Genomic DNA, 17,829 nt, shown 5'->3' on the forward strand with positions numbered 1-17,829 from the left:
AGACTTAGGAACTGTTTTTGAGCTCTAGAGCAGGTAGAGCAAGGTGCTGCCAACACTGAATGTTAACTGGACACCTGTCAAGGGGCTTGAAGTTTCAAGACTTGGTTTCTGAAAACCAGATCCCTCTAAGGTATGCCATGCTTACCCTCATAATCCCTCAGCTCTTCTGGAGAATGTGGAGGCATATTGTGATTTACAGTCTACAGACCACAAGGAAAAGGAAAGAGAAATGGAATTTTTTTTCTTTAAGTTAAAAAAAAAAAAAGTTTTTTTCTCCTATATGTACTTTTTGATGGAAAACAAAGAGGTCCCATGAAGAAAAATTGTATTAAAAAAAACCAAATTAACAAGGGAAAAAAGTCGAGTGGATGGGTGGGGGAGCAATAACATAAAATTTCTTTATGGATTGTCTCCAGTATTTTCTGGCAGTATGTAGTCACTAGAATTTGCTTTGTATCAATTCTCTACTTTGAAGCTGGATTCAGGAAGGAAGTAAATTTATTTTGTATGCAGCCAGAATGTTCCTCAGCACCCTGCCAAGGCACCCCAAAAAGCCCTGCTTGCCCTCGTCTCTGCAGAGGTTATAGCTCCCACGAACCTTTGTGGCTCCTCTTTTTAGATTTTATGAATATGAGGCGTGTTGTAGACCATGTCCTAATGGTTCTGCTTCACTGCCTGTGCTTTAGGCTCAGCCAAACCTTGGTGAAGGATGTGGCCATCCTTGCTCGAGAGATTCACGATGTTGCTGGAGATGGGGACTCACAGAGTTCCTCGGGGACGGGACCAAGCACCTCCCTCAGCTCTGTGCCCAACACTCCTGCTTCCACCATATCTGCAAGAGAAGAGGTAAGGTCTGGAATCACAGAAACCTCTGCCTCTCAGTGCTAGTAAGTACATGGGGCATGGTTGTGGTGGGAGACCAGGGCAGCATCCCCAGTTGCTGCAGCATTGAAAAACCCTCGTTCCTTGTCTTCCTAAAAAGCACAACCAGAAAGATCAACTGCTGCTTATTTAGAGTGCTCTTTATTTTGTCCTCTGTGCCACAGCCAGCTTTGCAAGACATGGGAATCGTATTATCTTCTAAGACTCTCAAGGCTTCTATTTGGAGTTCGGTTGCTGAAATTTGCATCTGAGGAACAGGACGGAGGGGCTGTGTTGTGCTGCTGTGCCAGGGAGCCAGAGCCTTCCTCTTTGTTTCACACAAGGCACTGACCATGTGCCCTGGCTGCACTCTCTGTGTCAGCTGTGTGTTCTGTACCTCTGCTGTGTTCTGTCTGCCAGGACTGCTGGAATGCTGTGGAGGTGTTGCTTGAATCCCTTGCCTCCATCTGAGTATTGATGGAGGAGGGCAAGGACTCTGGGAGCTGGGCAGGGACGCAGGCAGGTAGCTTGGGAAGTGCTGTCCCTCAGCCCTTGAGTGAAGCTGTGGCTTCCTCCCAAACTGTGTAGCACAGTTTGTCTGCACTGGGCTGGGGAGGAGAGAGGCAGTTTCTTAATTGGGTTCCCCAGTGCCGCAGCGCAGGGACCAGCTCAGCTCAAATTTGGCTGCAAAGTCACCAGGAGACTCCAACTGCTAAAGTAAAATTACCTTTGCTACTGTTTAAATCCAAATTCCCTCCTGTGTACCACCAGTGCGGTCTTAAAAAATACACAGCTGTCTGCTGCTCAGATGGTTCCCCTGGCCCCCTGTTGTCTTTGACTGTTGTGAGAATTGCAGACCCATCCTAGGCAGGGTTCAAAGCTGAGACCAAACCTGTTACTCTGCCAAGAGAGTCCTTGGAGGCCCTGTGACCGTGCTGTGATCAGCAGTGGAGGTGCAAAGCAGAAGTTCAGGGAGATACCCAGAAGATCAGGCGAGTGTGGCTGTGGTTGTGCTAAACCCAAGATCAGCTGCAGCCTGCTCAGGGAGGGGTTTTTCCCGGGGCCTTTTGGAGCCAAAGTACACAAATGTGTCGAAATAACTGCAGGCTCTGAGATAAAGTGTTTTATTGCTTTGTTTCCTTGCAAGTGCCACGCCTGCCAAGCTGCCTTTTGTATTATTCTTTTCAAGCAGTAAAGGCGATATGCCTACTGTACTTCTGACTTGCAAGTGAAACATTTTACTCAGCTCCTGCTTGCGTGCAGAAAAGTAGGGGAAGAAAAGCAGCACACCTAAGTTTTTTGTGGAGTCCCACTGAAGAGTTCAACCATCAGTCAGCTCATACAGAGGGATGTTCCCAGCTGCTAGAGGATGACACCTGCAAAACAGTGTTTCTGCTCTGTGCAAAATGACGCTCTCCAAAGCGTGATGCTGAATGGCAAAATCACAAACCCAAGATTGCTTGGACCTGGGTGAGGATTTCTCTGTGGCTTTGCAGTACTGCTGTGTGGGGACATGCCAGTCAGTCCCTCACAGTAGTCAGGAGAGCAAATGTAGGACTGTCACACTGTAGGGAATAGTCCTGGCAGTGCTCACTACCAGAGCAGTTTTTGAGATCTTACGGTGGTGTAAAGGACGTAGCACTGATGTGAGCCTGTGAAGACAGATCAGGAGCCATAAGCTTTGGTATGTCCATGTAGTGGCTGAAAACACTCTAAAGGCTTCTGATGAGACTCATTCTGAATAGGACTGGATATCAGCATGATTTCAGCAGGGCCAGCAGCTGGCAGGCCATTAGAGTTATGCCCAAAATGCCACAGTGCATCAGTGTTGCTGCCTTACATTAGTGATAGCCAGGAACAAGTTCCATCAGCAGGGCTTTCTGCTGGCATGTGGAGCTGGATCCTGAATAGCTTGGGATCCTAAACAGTGCAGCTTGGGAGTCTTGTAGCAAATGGCAACAACATAAACTGATGTGAGTTTAATAAACAGACACCTCATCTTTGGTACTGGACCAGATTCAGCACCAGTGCACCACCACACCTTCTTCCCACAGTCTGAGTATTGTTGAAACTGTGCTAAATTAATAATTTTGGCTTGATGCAGAGAAGTTGCTGGGAAATGTCTGAAGATCAGTGTGGGTGTTGCTATGCACTGTGAATTTCATTGGTGCTTATCAAACAACTTTATATTAAATATTCTGGGAAAGGACGTAGTGATGAGAAATAGCTATCATGGTTATAATAGTAATATATTGAAACATCTGATAAAAGGGATTATGTGAAAATACAAGAAAAGTTTGGTATGTGTGGCTGTCTCTTATGCTGCTCTGGCTCATGCAGTGTTGTATGCCATTCTGCATTCTAGTACTAAATATTTATATCTAGTCCAAAAAAATGGGGGAAAATGCAGGAAAAATAAGTGCTGATACTGGAATCACTTTTGAGTGTTTAATGCTGTACCAGAAATGTCATTTAGGACCAGTGTGTGGCACAGCATTTCTCAGCCTCAAATGAACTGCTTTTTAAATTACTTTTATTAAGAAGCTTGGTTAAAGATTAAATTAAGAGTATCCTCTTATAAGTTAAGGTGGAGCCTTAGATTTAAACCTTATTCTTCATGTTCTGTTCCTTTCAGGTTTAATGCTGGATTGGATATTTGCCAGGGAGGTTTTCCATTTCCCCAGTTGCATGTTTGGGGTGATTTTGTTTTGTTTTTCTAGTCTCAGCTGTACAGTTAATGATAACATAGATTCTTGGCACATAGGGCTGAGGACTGTTACAAATTAAGCAAATTAAATAAACCAAAACCAAACAGAACAAAAAAAGTTCAGCAAGGGTGAAACCTTCGTGATTCCTGTTTACCAAAGCCATGGGTTGTTTGGGATGCTTTGGTTTGTGGGTGTGTAGGTTTTGCAGGATGCAGCTTTCTTGAAGAGCTGAACCATCAAACTTAAACCTCAGCTGCTGCAAACACAGTCAAGTTGGATCATCCCAAACCGCTGTCTACTTCTGCGAATTTCAGCCCTGCATAAAATTCTTTTGGCAGGTCTTCTTATAAAAAGTTGATAATGATATAACAAAAACTAAAGAGCCCAATTAAGTTTGTAAAGTTGTTGTGTAACATAGTCAGTATGAGTGTTGGTATAACAAGAGGAAATGCTTATGGGTGTGGTGGGGAAGAGAAAATGTGAGAAAAGAACAGGTCATGTACAGAAATCTCCAGTCATGGTGGAGCAGGCGCTGTCCTTACCTTGTTTTCAGCTGGTTGTGCTGAGACCTGCTCCTTGTAAGAGTATCTCATTCCCTTCTGACACTTTCACTGCCGCAAACAGCCTAACTTAGTGATTCTGCACTTGATGAAAGGAAGCTTATTAGCTAAACATTTTGGCTGTTTTGCCCCTGCACCATAATATCTCACACCTGCTGCCTGTGTATAACCCAAGTGCTGCTGCATAGAGTGTGGGGAGCCTGGACCTTGGATGGCACATGGTTTGCTCACAGGAGATACGTGCTTAGCTAACCGAAGAGCCTCTTGGGCTGGATGTTCAGCCCTTTCCCAGAGAGCTCTGGATTTCACTCAGCACAGTCTGGTTTGGAGTAACTGGGGAGCTGCCCGAGGCCACCTCAGCAGAACTGGCTGGTGACCAGCATCTCCGTGGACTTCAGTGCATGATGGGGGGTGGGCACCGAGTGCTGGTCTCCAGGAATGTGCTTTTGAAAATTTCAACCCCAAATAACCCCAAACCCTGTGTTCTCTTTGATACTTGCTGTCACAGTCATTCACTAGCATTGATCTCTTTGTTTCTGTTTTAACACAGATTGCTCGTAGATCTTTTCGGCTGGCATATCCATCTCAGGTGCACTTTCCATCCCATTATTTTTGTATCTCTGTCTTGTCACTGTTACTTTCTTCCCCTTCTTTTAGAGTTTTTGTCAGTAAACCCACCAGGAGTAACTGTCTTGTCGTTTCTGTTCTTCCTGTTAATTATTTGCATTTTAAGTGATTTTGTATTGCTTTTTCATCTCTTCATGTGTTACTAAATGGTTTCTGCTTGAGTGTGTCTTTAATGTTGCATTGATATATTAAGACATAAGATGTGGGAAAACAGGGCCTTTCTGAGTTCTAGCTAAATTCAAAAAAGACAAAGATGTACTTTTCAAATATGTGCTCAAGACTCAAAATTTTAAAGTAGAACAGCCCGACAGGGTTTTGTGGTATGACTCCACTGGGTAGGCAATTGCAGGATTGGGATCTAGTAATTTGCTTACGAGCCCATACCTGTCTGAACAAGACTTAAATGAATCAGTGTTCCTCTCGGGCTTGCCTGAAAATCTGTAATACCTGCAGTGAGTGCCTGTGAGCCTCCTTTCCCTATTAATTTATAATGACTCATTACTCATTATTTCCAAGTTGGTGCAGCACATTCCAGAAGCAAGTCTGAACTACCAGAAAGTGCCTCCGGGATCAGTGGAACTGAAGGATTTTGACCAAAATATGAATGATAATAGAGAAGAGGATCCCTCAAGAAAAACAAGGACAAGAAACCGTGAGGAGGCAGGCCACCTTTTTCTTTACTTTATATATGACATTGCTTTAAGCTGCTGTATGTATACTTTTTCTTTCTAAGCTGCCAAAGGAGGCTATTAAAAAAAAAAACAACCCAACATTTCTCAACAGCCCAGATGTGTGGGTATAGAAACAGTGTTTAAAAAAGAAAAAAGAGGAACAGAATCACCCCTCTTGCCAGTACTGACTGGAAGTTTCCTTTCTTGTGTAAAATGCCAGGACAAGGCTTGAGGCGTGGTCACCTGTTTTTGGGAGGACACATTCAGTGTCAGAGCCTTCTTAGGCTATTTCACTGCTATTTTAGAGAAGAACTCAAACACCTGAACTTTGAAATCTGAAGCACTGACAATTTAATGGCACCTTGCTGTTCTGCAGCTGGCATCCTGGTTCGAGCTGCTCACGGAGCAGCAGTGGCAGGATCTGGGCCTTAGGAGGGGTGTGTGTAACTGGGCTTGGTGCTGTGGCACAGCTGGCTTGCTGTGCCCTGCAGACTGAGAGCACTGCTCCCTCCAACGTTTGCAGTTTTGATGCAATTCTTCTGGGCTGAGAGAGCAGGGTGACCTGAAAACCACTGGAGTGGTGCTAAAGGGTGAGAAAGCCTGGCCTGAACTTGAGGCTGGGGATGGTGTTGGGATGAGGGGTGTGTAGTGGGGTGATGGTGCCAGAGGGAGGTGGAGAAAGCTGCTGATCCAGCTCTGGCTGTCACTTCTACACAGCCTGCCAGCTGTGGTGGGAAGGAAGAGCTGGGGCAGAGGCTCCAGGGCAGTGCAGGCAGGAGGGGAGAGCTGGCTCCGAGCAGCCCCTCTGGAGGTGGAGTGTGACTCACACGGGGGCATGCAGGGCACGGTGGGCTGAGCCACTGGTACTGATCCTGTCCTGTGACTGGTTTGAAGCAATCCCTTCCTCTCCTTTAGAGAGGTGCCAAGGCTGCATAAAAGGTGCAGCTTCAGAGCACCCCCAGCTTAATGTGGGATTTCCTGGCAGAAGCCTGGAGGCCCTGCTGAGCCACAGGACTTGATTTGATGGAGTTTGATGGTGTTTTGTTGTTATTTTTAATAAAGCAGAAGGTGGCGTGGTGGGATACCTGGCTGTGAAGGTGGTTTGAACTCATATGTGTCACAGTAGGTAGTTTCAGTGAGACTGCTTGTGGGGCTTCTTGCATTTTGATTTGACTTTTTGGGGATTTTTTTTGTGAGGCTTAGAAAGTCCTAAGTGCTTTTCTTTCAGAAATGCTTAAATACTTATGTTACTGCAAACAACTGTGTATCTGTCTCTGGAAGTCTGAACAAGTTAGTATTAACCTTTTTGCCAAAGTGCTACAATAAAGATGCCTGTCATCTTAATCTCCTTTGAACTTCAAATATCATCCACACAAACAAAGATGTTTCAGTGGAGATCATTTACTGTACAAAAAATTCCCATTTTGTAAAATGCTGCTTTTGCTAAAAGTTCTCCTATCTGTCCTCATATTTTAGGTAATCTTTGACAATCTGATGTTGAACCCAGTGTCTCAGTTATCACATACAATCCGTGAAAATACAGAAAACCTTGCTGAAAAAATGAAGTAAGTCCCTGGCCTGAAATACTGACTTGCTGGTGAATTTGTTGACTTGCTACTTGTGGAAGATATTGTACTGTTGTCTTGGAAAGTTTTGTAATCAGGATGCAGGGAATCTAGATGTAGGAAATGGTGTGTGTGTAGTGAACCAGAGGTAATATGATTATTTGCTATCACTTTTCCTCTTATCTTTGGCCTTTGGAATTTTAATGCTGAATTTGTAATGCCTGTTGATGCCTTAACTTTGAAATGCTGCCTAGGCAGGAGATACAGGAGAAAGCTGGTGGATTGTATCTTCTTGCCTTTTCTGTACTAAGGTTCTTCTAATACATGCAGGTTACCAAGCTTGTGAAATCTTCTCAAAGTTCGTTGTTGCTCTAGAAGACATCAGTTAGGGAAGGACTTTGGAATGTTCCTAAATCAGCTGAAAGGAGCTTTGTCTCCAGTTGCTAATCTACTAATCTCTTTTGTTGCCACATCTTGTGATAATTAAGTCTTTTAAACAAGCAGTTTTTTGATGGCAATTTTAAGATCTGCTCTACTTTTTGTGTTATAGGATTCTGTTTCAAAACTCTGAAAGGACCTGGGAGGAGATGGAGGCCAAAATCAATTCAGAAAATGAAGTGCCAATTCTGAAGACATCAAACAAGGTAAGTCCATGCAAACAAGTGAGATACTGAAGACTTGCATCCATGAAAGCTTTGTAAGAAACCAAACCAGCAATCTCTGGCCCTTCTCAAATCCATGTCTGAAATTTCTGGTCCATTTTCATGTGTTGAACTGCTGGGTTTTATTACTGTTCGAAGTGTAACAAAGTGAGTTCCTTCAGTGGTTTTGTTTGTTACCAAAACCTTTCCCAGTTCCTTTGTGATTGATCTTCAGAGACTGGTTCTCTTAACAGATGTTGAAGTTCAGGGTCATTAGGCCTCATTTAAACATTTAACAAAGGATCACCTGCCATATGGTTGCCACAGCTTCAGTTGCAGACAGGTGTTTCTCATGAATGTTTGTTTTCTTCACCTGTAACTGTTTGATATTAGGGCAGTAGAAATCCACCTCAGGGTGAATTCAATCAGGTGAATCAGTGTCAAGATGGTGTTTGTGCTCTCATGACCTTTTGTTGTCCTTGAAGGGGATTGTCAGTAAGGATTTAAGTACAGCAGGGGACCCAGCAAATACGATTTATGCTAAGCAACATTGTGCAAGCCCTGTGTAGCTCGGTGCTGCAGCAGTATAAATGTGGCCAAATGCCTCATCTGGTCTAGGAGCTGAGTTTACAAATACCTTTGTGTATTTGATGTTGAGGAGAAGCCTTTGTACAGTTGCAGCATTTCATAGCTAAAAGCCACTGTGGGTATGAATGGGGTGTTGTTGCAGCACTTGGTGGCATGATGCAGAGCAGGCTCCCTGTGCACTGACCAAATGCACTTTCATACAGATTTGTCTTTTCTGTTAAACGAGCAAGGGGGTTGCCTGACTTTGAATCTTCTTAATCAGATAAGGCAAGAGGCATAAGACTAGATTCCTGTGTCAGTTGAGTACTTTGTTGCTTAATTTTCCATTCTGACGCTTTTGTTTCTAGGAAATCAGTTCTATTCTGAAGGAGCTCAGGCGAGTTCAAAAACAGCTTGAAGGTTGGTCATCTGAAATGTTCCTTTTGTCTCTCAAATGCCAGTAAAGTTGCAGAAAATAAAGTAATGTGACCTGATTTGCCAGTGAAAGCTGGGAAAGGATGCAGAAGTTGAGTTTGTTACCACAGCGCTCTCTGATGAGTGCATATGGAATTAATAGTAGATTTATCTTATACTGTCAGTTTTTAAGAAAATTTTTGACTATTGAAATGTAGAAGCTGTCGCTGTGGAAATGCTTTTTTTGTGGTCATTAGCATATTCCAATAAGATAAACTGGTGCAGGACTGTTCTGATGAAACAATATTTAGCAGCTCTTTCAGCCAATAAGCTGTGTTATGCTTTTTGGACTTGAATTTTGCACATAGATCTCTGCATTAGGAAAAGCAAGACAAGCTCTTGTATCATCTAAAAGCTTAATAAAGGCATGTAAAAACATCCAGGCATCATTTTGGGCTCCTGCTAAAAGCTTGCCATTTGGCTGCTGTAGTTTGTCTTTTCCAATTTAACCAGAAAGTTGAGAGTCCACGTAGCTTCAGTCTGGGAGAGGTTTTGCTTGTTAAAGCTGTTCAGACCTGAAGGTACTAATGAGGAAGATAACCTGACTAAAATGAAGAAAAGTACTGCTTACAGTTCTACTGCCTTCAAAATGAAGGCAGCAAACTTCTGTTTGGAAACTTTGCTGAGTGCTGCTAATGTTGGTTTTGTTTCTTTTCCTTTTTTCCCTCAGTCATAAATGCTATCGTTGACCCTACTGGAAACTTGGATATAGTTGCCAGTAACAAAGCATCTGCTGCTGCTAAACAATCTACAGCCACTAAAGTCAGGACTGCTAACAATTCTGGGTCCACACTGGAGACTTTGTCCCCAGCACAGATGAGAAACTACACTCAGAAATCGAACTGTGGGTCTTCTAGCTTACAAGATTCGAATTTCATTCCAGATGGAGAGAAATATGTGATCTGATACAGTATTTTGTATTGCTGTTATACTGTAATCTACTGTCGCATTAGTATTGTGTATGAGTGGTTTGTGGACAGTTTGTGTGGAGCAGTTGTTTAGATTGCTAATATGTTGCACAAAAAAGAAAAATCTATGCTGTGAGGGTGAATGGAAAGTCTGTGTATGCCTTTTAAACAAGACTAGCACTGTGGAGCAGCACATATTCAGCATAGAGGCAAACTGATTTTTACAAAATTACTCACTTTTTCTTCCAGTGTGCCATAAGAAAACAGGCTTTGCATATTTTCCATTCAGTACTGCTGAGGCTAAGGTGTTCTTGCATTGGCCTGTTTATAACTCTTCAGTTGTAATGAGGCTCGATTTGAAAAAAAAAAAACCACACTTTTTTTGGTACTATATTTGTTTGGGTTTTATTTGTTTGAATTTTTTTTAAGTGTACAAGTGAAGCATTACAGCTCTGTTGGAATCAACGTGCAAATCCAACAGAACGACTGTGCAATATCATGGGTTTCTGAGAGAAACCCTTACTGCAGTTGTGTAAGATTCCCTTTCAGCATTCATAAAAAGGCAACCACACTGAAGTTGTGCATCTGGTTTTCAGTCCAAAAACCAAAACAAGACAGAATAAACCCTTTTGTTTTTCTCTTGGGAAAGTGTAAAAGTTAATAATGGTATGAATGTAAAGACTACTGATATAGTTACTATTTTTGATGATATTTCTGACCCGAAGTTTGGGGTAGGTACAAAAAGTTAGATTTTACAGTTTAGCTTGCCAAATTTTCATGATTTTGGTACAAATGCTGTCTTTAAGCTGCTTTTCTTTTTAAATTTAAATTTAAATATACAGTCTTTTCATGATGAGCTACAAATGCTCTTGGCTGGGCCAAAGACTAAGATGTTTGCAATTACCCAATTGCAAAGAAAAACATCTGTTCCAATGGCTCATGGAATAAACTTAATTACACAGTTGCTGTGAACTAGTGCAATCACTTGACAGCACTGAAAAAATAATGGCTTCAATGTAGCTCCACCTTTATGGCTAGTTCTGTTACGAATTTTTTTCAATGCAAAAGTGCTTGCAAAGACCACCATTCTGTGGTGTTCTTCAGAACTATTCAACGGTGTAAAGCACTTGGTACATTTGGGATTTTTGTGTCTGGATTTAATTTTTGGTCCGTTATAATCCTAGAAACACTAAGGGTTGTGTGCAGTTGTTTGAGCAATTTCTTATTTAACAAAAGTTGGGGTTCGTATTCTGTCTATGTGTTAAATTGCAAAACACTAAGCAATTTTTGTTGCTTTAAGAACAAAAATTTTGGTTTTGAGGGGATCTCTGCCAGATGTGCTTGCTCCCAGTTTTTTCTGTCTTGTATCGATTCCTTTTTCATTCTTCCAGGTCAACAAATAGTAATCGGGTAAAGAAATTCTTTTGTAGCTGTGGAGGATACATTTACTGGGAAAGGTGAGCAGATGAGTTCCACTTTGCCCTCATACAGTATGTAGTTTAACCAGTGAAAATGGTTTCCCAAGCTTGACTGCTTCTTGTGTGCTGACTCTATATTTTGGGGTGAGTAGTGGATTCCTTAGTTAGCTTCAGTAGTTACCTGAGCTTTTCTGCTAGGATGTTGTAACAGTGGGAACCTATTAAAATAATTTAAATAAATAGGGATGCTCACAAAGTGTTTCACCTTACTAGTGAAGGTGATGGCTTTCCTGGTGAAGCCAGTGAGAGCTTTCCATTGATTTCAGCAGAGACAGGATCGGTCCCAAAATTGGGAGTATGTCAACACGCCATTAGTTTATTTTTGAGCCTGCAAGATGCTGGCTGGTAAATAGTAGGTGCAGATATCCTTCTGAGATTTCTAGTAGGCTATAAGCTCGTCTGCTTGTGTGGAGATGCCCTTCCATGAAGAAATCTGCTGGATTTCACATAGATGAATGCAGAATAAAAAGAATTTGCCCTTGATGTTGTTCTGCCTGTAATATACGCACTATCTGAATGTGTTAATTCAGTTGTTGATTCTGATCTGTCTTTTCTTGAAATACCTAACTGTGCCCTTGGTGAATATCATAATTGGTGGTATCGTTCCTGACATATGAGACACAAATTTTCAAGCCCTTCTTAGTTAGGGTTTGAACTGACCAGGTGCTACCCCAACTCACTAGGAGTTGAAGGACCTTCACAGATAAGGTGTTGCTGTTAGTTTCAGTTTTGCTGTAGAGACAAATGAATTAATAAGACATACATCTGACTTCCATGATTATTTGTTATTTCCACATCTTCATGGCTATGCGCAAATGGATTCTGTTTCTCTGCAATGTGTCCTTGATGGGACTTCTGTTTACTTTCACTTGAAAATTGCTTCATTATTCTTTGATTCTTCAACACATCAGGGAGGGATTTTCTCCCTTGGTTGCTCTGTTCTGAACTTGAGAGCGAGCCCACAGACACCTTGCATCAGTTAAATCAACCTGCAAAATACAGTCCCTCTTCAAGGGATTAATGAGGATGCAACAATCAGTGTCTGTTGATAATTTGGAAATGAGTGTGTGAAGGCAGGGAGTATGCACAGCTTGATTTGTTTTATTTGTGACTCAGCCAAACTATAAAATGCTTCTGTGTCCCAACACAATGCTCATTCTTGGATCCTTGCATTTGAAAAGGTTTTGCTGGTCCACAGTGAAATGCAACATATTTTTTCTTGTGTTCACCGCTTCTGAAGTACTGCGGTTTGCACTTGTCTGCTCCAGATAAGCCAAAGAGCTATCCACTCCTTTGCTGATTGTTGGTTCTTACAAGCAGTACTGTATGCAACCATGGAAACATGCCTGTGTGACTCCAGGGTGAACCTGACCCATGTGTAGTGGTGCATCTGGGGGGCCCAGGATCAGTGCACGAGATTCCTGCTGGCTTCCATGAGCTGTGGATGAGCCCTGCATTGAGCTTGGCAGGGGTGATGCTGCCCTGTGTGTCACTCCCATGCCACCTTGCTTTCATGTGTTTTGTGTCTGACTAAAGCAATGTAATGAAGGGTGGGATTTTCAAAGTCTTAGGGAAGCAAGTGCTCAGGTCTTTTTAGGTTTCCATATACTTTGGGTGCCTGATGCCCTGAGCACCTTCCAAAATCCCAGCCCTCAGCTCTTCCACTATACTTGAAAACTTTTCAGTTCGACGCTTTCAAATGTAAAATCCTGTTAGTCTGTTCTGATGGCGTGAATGTAAATTCCTGTGAGGGTGTGTAGGAGCTTTGGGAGCAAGGACCCAGCTGGATCTATGGTGGTATGATGTTGTGGTGATGCTCCAGGAGGAAAGAACGTCTGCATCATCTTTGAGTATTTTAATAAAGGTACAATTAGTGGAATGTTTACATACAGCCTACTGACAATAAAGGAGACAAAAAAAAAAAAAAAGGTTAAAAAGTGTAAAGTATTTAAGTGCAAGACTTACTAGTTTTTTCTTGTTTTGCAGATCACACTAGCTATTTTTGAAGTTGGTAAATGTGTATAACTTTTGCAAAGACCAGACAGAACTACCTGTTCACTTTCGATGTGCCCCGTGCTGAATTGTGCCTATTTCACTCTCTGCTGTTGTTATGCTGCTGATTCTGCTGTTCTGAACTGTTCACTGGATCATTCCATTTGCATGCAACACAAATGCAAGCTGAGCTGTCTGAGAGTAAAGCTGAAACACGTTTGTATAACTTGAATCAATTAATGACTTTCTCTTTTCCACGCCCTCTTGAAATGCTGTGTATAATTTTGATTTGTTTCTTCTGCCCTGATTTCTTTCCACTTTTGGTTTGTTTTTTTTTTGAACAGTAATTTATTTTTATTTGGATTATAGGCAGTGTCTGTACATTTTGTTTCAAGGTGATATTGTGGATGTCTTTAAAAAACCAAATTGTTATTTTATATAATTTTATCATAAAGTTGCTCTAATAAATCATTCTTTTATCATGTGACAGCAATTCTGGATTTTGTGTGTTAATTTGGAGGAGGATGTGTGTTTGGTGGATGGATTTTTTCAAGTGCCTGTTCTCACTGGTGTTAAGTGCAGTGCAATGAGAGAATTGTCAGCAACTGAAGAGTCAGAGCACGACTGGATCAGTCCTGGTGGCACCTAGGGCTGGGACAGATCCCTCTCCAAAGAAGAGGAGTCCCCTTATCCCCCCAGAACTTCCAGGGTTGAAGTCCCTAAGTCCCTCTCACATGAGGGTGGCACATCTGAGTACAGTATGGTGATACTTGATTTAATTTCTAGTGCTGTTTTGTTTCATTTGCCACTATTAACATGGTGGTTGAATGCAGCCTGGAAGTGATCATTCCCCAGGAAGTATGTGATTACAGATACATTATTAGGCTTGATTTTTTGCTCTCACCTTATACATATAGTTTATGTGTCTGTGAAATACTTTTTGACTTTTTCCTTCATTCCACCAGTGTCCTCCTTCCCTTCTGCAGTTCTCTCTGGGCTTTGCATCCTTCCTGGCTCTTTTGAAATAATGTTAATTCCTCCTTCTCCTCTGCACTGCCTTCAGCCTCCCCCACCCCACTTGGTGCCACGTGGGACTCTGCATTAGCACAGCTCCTATAGGAAGCAGAACAGATGCAGCTGAGGAAAACATAGCATTGTTTGCCAGCAATAACTAAAACAGAAAGAGGAAGAAAATACTAGTCTCTAACTACAATCATTGGGAGATTTTCCTGGTGACCTTTCCATTAGATACTTAACATGGAAATCTTTTAAATGTAAAAGTTCTAGGGAGGGATTTTGTGTTTAAAAAAAAACCCAACAAACTTATGCCTCTCTTAAAAAGCCTTCTGAAGCTTAGTTTGTGTGCTGTGTCTGCAGAGAAGTTTTTCTGTGTTGTCTACAAGGCAGGGCTGGATTATAGACTAACAATATTTCCTCAGGCTTCCCTGACAGTACGCAGCGGTGTTCGAGTCGGGATGCTGTGCCAATGGCCCTTTTGAAACCAGTAGTGCACCCACTTCATTCATTTTTAACAGTTTGACTGAGTAAACATAAGAGGCAGTGGAACTGTGGCCAAAACTATTTGCAACGTAATGAAAGCTGCTAAAATTGAAAAATAAGGGATAGATAGGAAAAGTAATGATCTCCTCTGTGCATCTTCCTGCTGAGCCTTCAGTTGCAAGCCGGGCTCTCCCAACATCCTCAGCTGCTTTGGGAAATAGAGCCTGGTTTTCCACGTGTGCGTAGCAGGGAACACCAGAACACTTTGTCTTGAGCAGGGTTTCAGGACCCTTTCTCAGTTCTAAGTCTTTGGAGGAGACAGGTTCTTTTTTTGGATGTTGTGTGAAGATCTAGCAGAAGCCCCTCGTCTGCTGGGTTCTGCCCATGCGATGGAGGGAGAGTACTGTGTCTTTCTCAGCAAGGACATCCAAGGTCTGTTGAAGAGCAAAGCCCTGCTGCTCTCAGCTGTTCCTGGTGAGATGGGGTTGGTGTGGGGCAGCAGTGGGCAGTTTGGCTGCAGGGGGTGTTGCTTTCCTTGACGGGATGCAACCATTTGGATGCAACGCTGCAAAGACGCTGAGCACCAGCACATGGGAGCTCACCTGTGCAGTTCCCTAGAAAAGGTGTGTTGTTTTAGTGGATTGGCTGCTGAGGTCTCTGACCAATGTGGGCTGAGCAAGAGAAGACAAGAACAGTGAGTGTAAGAAAACAGCACTCACTAGGACTCTACTGTGACTAAGCCTTTTCTCCTCTGAACAGAAAATACTGTCCTTGCCAAAAGAGTTGGTGCCAGGAAGGGCTTGTTCAACCCTAAATGCTTCTGTCAACATTGAAATCACAGGAAGGAAAAAAAAAAAAACCCAAAATGTGGCATCCACCTGGTGCCTACAGACACTTCCCAGACAAGAGGAGATCCAGAGGCACGGGTGAAATTTGGTTTCAGCAAGAGAGCAGGTCACCCCTTTGGGTGGTACATTTTTCCCTGGGAATGGAATCTCCCAGCCACTGCTACCTGGGCAGTCTGAAAGAGGATGTATTAAAACACAGCCTGTAACACAACTTCACCTCAGGGAAAGGGACCTCTCTGTAAGCAAAAAACCATTATGTTTAAGAGGACTTGAGGAGTGAGACTGCACTGGGCCAGTGGTGTCCTGGTTTGGCAGGTGCTTTGCAAATTGAAGAGAAGGAGTGTAATTTTTATAATACGAAGTACATTCAACCCAGCACACACTGAAGTATTTTCCTAATACTTGCAGGTCATCTTTCCCAGGTGTGACTGGAGGGTGGTGCTACACAAGAAAAGTGACAAGAGTGAGACAGCAAAGGACTCTCTGCAATCCCTTGCGCTATATGAATCACTGATTTATTTATTTGTTTTCAACTGAAATATTTTTCCGAACAAAACATGACTGACAGGCATTTAGTATATCATTTTAGGCTGATTAAAATTATTCCAAATAAGTTAAAATATTTTAAGTTAAATGTTTCAAGTCCATGGTCAGATATTTTCCTGAATTTACTGAATATTTTAAGAAGTGGAAACTGAGTAAATCTTTAAAAATACTTCCAAAGAAATCACAATTTTATTTAGACTTTGAAATTTTCCCTAGGCTTGTCAGCTGAATCACTTCCCAGCTCTAGACCTGAAATAACTTCTTTTGGGTCCCCCCTCCCCACCTAATTTGAGTATACAATCTTTTGGCACAAAGTATAAATAGAGCATTTTTCTTTTCAAGTGTATGGACCTTGGCTGTTCCTGCCTCCCATCCTTCTGTCGACTGTTGGTATTTGGAGCCCAGCCTTGTTCTAATGAAACAGAAAGTGTAGTTTTGTAGTAATCTCTGCAGTGGTACTGATGTTTTTGTCTATAATTAGCTCTCAAGAGATGAGAATGTGTTAAACTGGCAGTTTCTTCTTAGCAAGCCTCCCACACAGACAGAAAAAGCTCTTTCACTGTATCTTTTAATGCACCCTATAACAAACTGGAGTCCGGGCATGATTTTTAGAGGGAATATGTTAACCACAGAGTGCCACCCAACCGTACAGCGAGAGATGAGTTTACTCTGTGTGTGGGATGGTGGCAAGTCAACCAGAGCAACTGGTAGAAGGAGCCTTGTCTGAGAGATGGGAAAGAGGAAAAATAAAGAAAATTTCTCGTTTGCTCCAAAACTTGCCACTCTTTTTTTCTTTCCTCCCCCCAGCTGCATGAATTGGTCAAAGAGAATCATATTCTACCCATAAACCCACTTCCATCCTGAAACTCTCATAGCTACGACCCCGCTAGTAAGATCAGAAATGCAGAATTGTTGGGCTGGTATGTGAGATCAGATGAGCAGAAGGAAACCAGGGGTTTGCAAGCTGGAGAGGAGGAGGACAGTGGAATTCATCAGTGCTGCAAGTGGTTAGAGAGCTGACAAAGAGGAGGAGAAATATAGGTCCTTTTCCTGGAAGCTGCCCTTCCTCTGATACAACCAGCTTGAACTAAACTGGTGATACTGGAGAAATAAATGATAAATCCTGAAATTTGTGCAAAGGTGCTACTGCCTGTGTGGTTCAATTCCAAAGTCAGTGGGAGCTTTTGTGACTTGTGTTGACATAGTTCATGCCAGGATTTCTGTCCTCCACACAAGCAGGAGCTTAGCTGAAATATTTTGTTGGGATGCTCAGCCTCTGAAGTCATCTGAGGGCCAGGGACACTTCCTGGGGACAATGTGGACCTTTAGCAGGGTGGCTTTCTGGAGCTGTGTTTTCTTTGGCTGCAGATCATGCCTCCAGTTTTCTGGTAACCCAAATCTACAGGGACATCAGCAGCGTTTGCTTTGTTTTTAAGTCCTGTTGTAACAGAGATTTGGGATGGCTCCCATGATAAGTGATCTGTGCACAGCACTAAATTCAGGGGCAAGCTGGCTGGACAGACAGGTGTCCTATCTGCTCCACCAACTACCTTTTGGGCTTCTTTGAGTTCATGATTGTGTTTTGGTCTTGAGGGAAGCAGAGGACTCATGGCACTTTCAGCTTCCCAGGGAAAATCCTCTTTCTGCTGTTCCAGACCTCTCCTCTGGCTCCTTATTTTTTCCATCTTCAGCAGCTTAATACAAGGTATGCTAAAGCCTCGTGTTCCAAGCTGTCTCTCCATTGACTCCTTACAGCATCCTTCCCTTGGTACTGCACCAGGGAACTGCATCCTTGGGTTCAGTAGGAACGAGGGGCTGCCTGGAGAACAACAGCAGCGTCCCCAGAGCAATTTGTGTTGGCTGAGGTGCAGTCTTTGAATTTT

At 42.7% G+C, this 17,829-nt stretch overlaps 1 protein-coding gene across 12 annotated transcripts in view; it reads left to right on the forward strand.

Annotated features, from left to right (window-relative positions):
* The window catches only part of CEP170B (centrosomal protein 170B), a 59,758-nt gene extending 46,213 nt beyond the window's left edge, over positions 1-13,545 (forward strand). For 5 of the 12 annotated variants that reach the window (XM_069018431.1, XM_069018438.1, XM_069018437.1 and 2 more), the window contains 7 exons: positions 687-846; positions 4,680-4,718; positions 5,273-5,416; positions 6,904-6,992; positions 7,543-7,636; positions 8,569-8,620; positions 9,345-13,545. In XM_069018431.1, coding sequence (XP_068874532.1) covers positions 687-846; positions 4,680-4,718; positions 5,273-5,416; positions 6,904-6,992; positions 7,543-7,636; positions 8,569-8,620; positions 9,345-9,580 — 814 coding nt within the window. In that variant the 3' untranslated portion in view covers positions 9,581-13,545. The remainder of the gene's footprint in view (positions 1-686; positions 847-4,679; positions 4,719-5,272; positions 5,417-6,903; positions 6,993-7,542; positions 7,637-8,568; positions 8,621-9,344) is intronic. The other 7 variants (XM_069018433.1, XM_069018439.1, XM_069018441.1 and 4 more) reach the window with 4 other exon arrangements.
* Positions 13,546-17,829: the final 4,284 nt, after the last annotated feature.

This window comes from Aphelocoma coerulescens, chromosome 5, assembly GCF_041296385.1.
Source record: "Aphelocoma coerulescens isolate FSJ_1873_10779 chromosome 5, UR_Acoe_1.0, whole genome shotgun sequence".
NCBI classification, from domain to species: Eukaryota; Metazoa; Chordata; class Aves; order Passeriformes; family Corvidae; genus Aphelocoma; species Aphelocoma coerulescens.